The following is a 4,837-nucleotide window of genomic DNA, read 5'->3' on the forward strand; positions in this document are numbered from 1 at the left end:
CCTTGATTTGTTGAAGAGGTAAGACACACCCGCACAACGAAACAGGAACAACTTCATTTACCCACAAAAATGTTTTGTAATTCTCCTGAGCTTTTGGAAGCAACCTTAATTCTCCTCTTCCATGACGCATTGTTGAAAATTCTGCACTTCTGCTCGTAAAGATGAGCAATCCGTCGCTGATAAGAGATCTTCCCTCTGTCTGCGTTCCACTAAGCATTGGCGGTTCAAGTTCTATCAATAACATAGGCTTGAATACCGTTCCATCTCCGTAGGATCGCCCAAACTGACTTGGTGTAGAGATAGTCCATGCAAAGAAATGTGTGACTATTTCCAGTTTAGAGTTACTTTAGCTTGCACATTTCCTCATGATTACATCCTCTTGCACATTTCCTCATGATCCCAAGTAAATTGCAAAGTCAGATATTTGACTAACTAATTTCTCCCCGCAAAAAAGAAGATATATTTGACTAATTCACCGTACGTCATTTGTTCGATTATAGGGTTTAGTCCCCCATGCATGCATCTCACCGTAGATAGCTAGCCGGACGGACTGGAAATATTAAAATTTAACCATCCATCCAAATCACTAAATTCACCACTCGTATAAATTAATACAATCACGAATTCATGATCGGTGCATATGTTATTGTAGCTCCCTATAAATACGTATGCGTAGTTACATGTGTAGGCTGCAATTGTTCTCACACAGCATTTCAAGTCTTTACTAGAGCACCCACACGTACACATAACACATACATTACTCGCCGGCGCCATGGATGGGCAAGGGCCCTTGGCGATCAAGTTCTCCAGCTGCCGTGGCGTCTCTTTCGAGCCCAAGCCGTCGCCGGCCAGCCCCTTCGCTGTAGATGCCGCCGCCTGTGCTGCTGAGCCGGCGGCGTCGGCCTTCTCCAAGGCTGGACGATGGTTACCTCCGCCTTTCATCCGCAATTACTCCACCTCGACATTCTTCACGGCGCACAGCCGTGCCAACAGCCACTTCTGCGATCTCGACCTCGACGACATTGAGGACGACACGGAGGGCGAGTCCTGTGACGAGGACGAGGAGATGGCCTTTGCCTCGGCAGTTGACGGCGTTTCTGACGCGCCGAGCAGGAGCAGGCGGAGCGCGTCGGTTAAGCGTGCGAAGAAGGCGGCAGGGGGGCACTCGAGGCTCGGGGTCATTCTGCTGGACCAGGGCTTGTTCACCGTGTACAAACGCCTCTTCGTGTTGTGCGTCGCGCTGAACGCGTTGGGGCTCGCTTTCGCGGCCACGGGCCGCTTCCCTGCCGGCAGGCAGCACGCGGCTGTCTTCGCCATGGGCAACATCCTGGCGCTCACGCTGTGCCGCTCCGAGGCCGTGCTCCGGGCAGTCTTCTGGCTCGTCGTGGCGCTCCTCGGCCGGCGGGTAGTGCCGGTGGCGGTGAAGACCGGCGTCACGGCGATCCTCCAGTCCCTCGGCGGCGTCCACAGCGGCTGCGGCGTGTCGTCGCTGGCGTGGCTGGCGTACGCGCTGGCGCAGGCGCGCCGCGAGCTGCACGTGAACGTGAACGCCCTGGGCGTCGGTGCCGCCATCCTCGGCCTCCTCGCGCTCTCGTGCGCGGCCGCGTTCCCGCTCGTGCGCCACCTCCACCACAACGTGTTCGAGCGCACGCACCGGTTCGCCGGCTGGGGCGCGCTCGCGCTGCTCTGGGCGTTCGTCGTGCTCTCGGCCCGTGGCAGCCACGGCCACGGCCCGCGGGCCACGATCGCTGTCCTCGCTAAGCGCCCGGAGCTATGGCTCGCGGCGGCCATCACCTTCTTCACGTTCCTCCCGTGGATCACGGTGCGCCGCGTCCCCGTCACGGTCACCGCCCCCTCCACGCACGCATCCATCATAACCTTCCGGGGTGGCGTCAAGGCCGGACTGCTGGGCCGCATCAGCCGCTCCCCGCTCTCCGAGTGGCACGCCTTCGGCATCGTCTCGGACGACGGGGACACGCACGCCATGCTGGCCGGCGCCGTGGGCGACTTCACCCGAGGCCTCGTGTCCGACCCGCCCAGCCACCTCTGGGTGCGCGGCGTCCACTTCGCCGGGCTTCCCTACCTCATCGGCATGTACGGCCGGGCGACCATGGTCGCCACGGGCTCCGGCATATGCGTCTTCCTCTCGTTCCTGATGCAGCCGAGCTCCTGCGCGGAGCTGTCGCTGGTGTGGGTGGCCAAGGGGATCGACGCCAACTACGGCGAAGGCATGAGCGCGATGGTGGCCAACAACAAGATCCTTGGAGGGCGTGTGGTCGTGCACGACACGGCGACCATGGGGCGGCCGAACGTCGCGGAGCTCGCCGTCGGCGCGGCGCGGCGGTGGAGCGCGGAGGTGTTGATTGTGACGAGCAACCCGGAGGGCAGCAGGGACGTCGTGACAGCGTGCAAGAAGGCCGGCATCCCGGCGTTTGGGCCTATCTGGGATTCTTAATTTCATGTTTGGATCACGTCACGCCAATGGGAGAATTAAGGGAAAAGAACTCAAAACATCACCCCAAAAAAAAGCGCCTGAAATCTTATAAAACTTAGTCACCTAATTAGAAATTTATATATAGGCATTGCACATTATGTACACTTGACAAATGTACGTTTTTAGTGTGAAGTGTTATGACAAGCTTTATTTTAGTCCGTCAGGTTGTACATCGAGTGACATGGGATGACAAAGATATTGATTCAAAGGCTTGGAAAGTGATTCAAGAAAATTTCAAACTTCAAATCTTCTGAGAGAGAGTCTCCTATGGCTAAAAGTTCTCTTTTTTCTTAGACCTCTGATACAACAAGTTCCTGGTGAACCTTTAAGAGATTGTGAATTGCCCCACTTAAGATACTATGAAGGCAAAACAAGAAGATTGCTGACATCGCTATTTGCCCTGATCTGACCTGAACTGGCCTGATCTAAACCGTCCCAAGTTTAGGTTGAAGTGTTGCTATGACTGATGCACATTCACATTGTTCACATTGGATCAGACCAAATAGCCATGTCGGCGGGGGTTTTCGCCACGTTGTCTCTTATGGAAGGATCGTCTGGTTTATGTGTCAAACAACTCCAACCGTACTAAATAAAATGTAATTTTCTGATGCTTAACTCATCTTTGTAAAATTCAGATATCTGGCTACCTGAAATATAAATGATCTCTTGGCCCTCTAGAGACAAGTAAAGCTTCTTCAAAGGTTTTACTCGACCGAGTTAAAAAAAAGGGTTTTGTTTGATCAACTCCAACCCCAAAGTCAATTTCTCCTCTACCCATCCATCAAGAGTCTGGACTTGATTGCGAGTTGAAGGAGATTTACCTGCATGGTCGCCGCTACACGTGGTCTAATGAGCAGTCGGCTCCCACCCTCGTGAAGCTTGATCCGTTTTTTTGTACGGTGGATTGGGAGGATTCTCATCCCAGTTGCTCCTTACTTTGTCTCTCGACGGTCATCTCTGATCACTGCCCGCTTCTCTTGGACTGTTCGCCGCAACCTGGAGGTCGGCGGCGCTTCCAATTTGAAAGATTTTGGGTTCGGCTTGGGGGTTTCCTCAGAGGTGGTTGCTGAGGCTTGGGCCTACCACAAGGACGAGGCGGATCCGTTCCGCCGCTTGGTTGCCCGCCTAAAAATCATCGCGAGGCGGTTGATGAGTTGGAATGACAAACATGTCGGTTGTGTCAAAAGCCAATTGTTGGTTGCGAGGGAAGTTATCTTCCGCCTGGATGTGGCGATGGAGACTTGTTTTCTCACACCTCTTGAGCGTGCTTTACGAGTTCCCGGCTTAAGCACACCTACTTGGGCCTTGCTTCGCTTGAGCGCACCATGGCTCGCCAGCGAGCTAAGGTTGCTTGGCTTAAGGAGGGTGACGCCAACACTGCCTTCTTCCATCAACATGCGTCCTTTCGTAAAAAGCGGAGCACCATCCACAATCTGTTGGTTGGCGATACAATTCTTTCGGACCATGGTGCGATGGCTGAGGCGGCCTTTGACCATTTCACGGCCTTGTTGGGGAGCTCTGAGGGTCGTCACGACTCGCTTGACTTGGAGTTCCTTGGAGCGAATAGGTCTGACTTGTCGGACCTCGATGCCCCTTTCTCGGACGACGAGATCTGGCAGGTGGTGAAACTAATGCTCCCCGGCAAAGTGTCGGGACCTGGCGGCTTTACGGCTGAGTTCTTCCAGGCGTATTGGGATATCGTGAAAACATATGTGTTGGCGGCTTTCTCCATGCTCATTTCAATGTGTGGTCGTGGCTTTCAGGGTCTGAACCAAGCGTTGTTGGTCCTGATCCCTAAGAAACCTGACGCCGCATCCTTGAAGGAATATCGGCCGATCAGCCAGATTCATTTCTTCGCGAAGCTGGTGGCTAAAGTCCTTGCCTCTCGTTTGTCCCCGAGGTTGGGTTCCTTGGTGGGGGAGAACCAATGCGCCTTCATTAAGAAGAGATGCATTCACGACAACTTCATGTTGGTCCAGCAGACGGCCCGCTATCTCCATCGGCTTCGTGAGCTGCGTGCCATGTTAAAGTTGGACATTGCTCACAGTTTTGACTCGATTTCTTGGGCCCTCTTGTTTGTGGTGCTTCAACATTCGGGGTTTGGGCCTAGATTCCGTGAGTGGGTCGCCATTCTTCTGTCCACGGCTAGCCCCCGCATTTTGCTGAATGGGGAGCAGGGCCTGCCAATCTGGCACCGTAAGGGGTTACGCCAAGGAGATCCATTGTCACCCATGTTGTTCGTGTTGGTGATTGACACGCTCAACAGGCTCTTCTCCAAGGCTGCTGAGTTTGGTATCCTTCGGCCACTGGCATCCCGCACCTGTCAACGGGGGTGTCCACTCT

The 4,837-nt window shown here is 54.3% G+C and overlaps 1 protein-coding gene across 1 annotated transcript; it reads left to right on the top strand.

Annotated features, from left to right (window-relative positions):
• Positions 1 to 713: 713 nt before the first annotated feature.
• LOC100841123 (adenylate-forming reductase 06235) lies at positions 714 to 2,697 on the top strand. The gene has a single exon (XM_003566829.2). The coding sequence runs from the start codon at positions 773 to 775 to the stop codon at positions 2,453 to 2,455; it is 1,683 nt and encodes a 560-aa protein (XP_003566877.1). The 5' UTR covers positions 714 to 772; the 3' UTR covers positions 2,456 to 2,697.
• The last annotated feature ends 2,140 nt before the right edge of the window (positions 2,698 to 4,837 follow it).

The sequence above is a fragment of the Brachypodium distachyon genome, chromosome 2 (genome assembly GCF_000005505.3).
Source record: "Brachypodium distachyon strain Bd21 chromosome 2, Brachypodium_distachyon_v3.0, whole genome shotgun sequence".
Lineage (NCBI taxonomy): Eukaryota > Viridiplantae > Streptophyta > Magnoliopsida > Poales > Poaceae > Brachypodium > Brachypodium distachyon.

Coding starts and splice junctions, on each gene's coding strand:
- LOC100841123 (XM_003566829.2), top strand. CDS start 773: ATGGATGGGCAAGGGCCCTTGGCGATCAAGTTCTCCAGCTGCCGTGGC.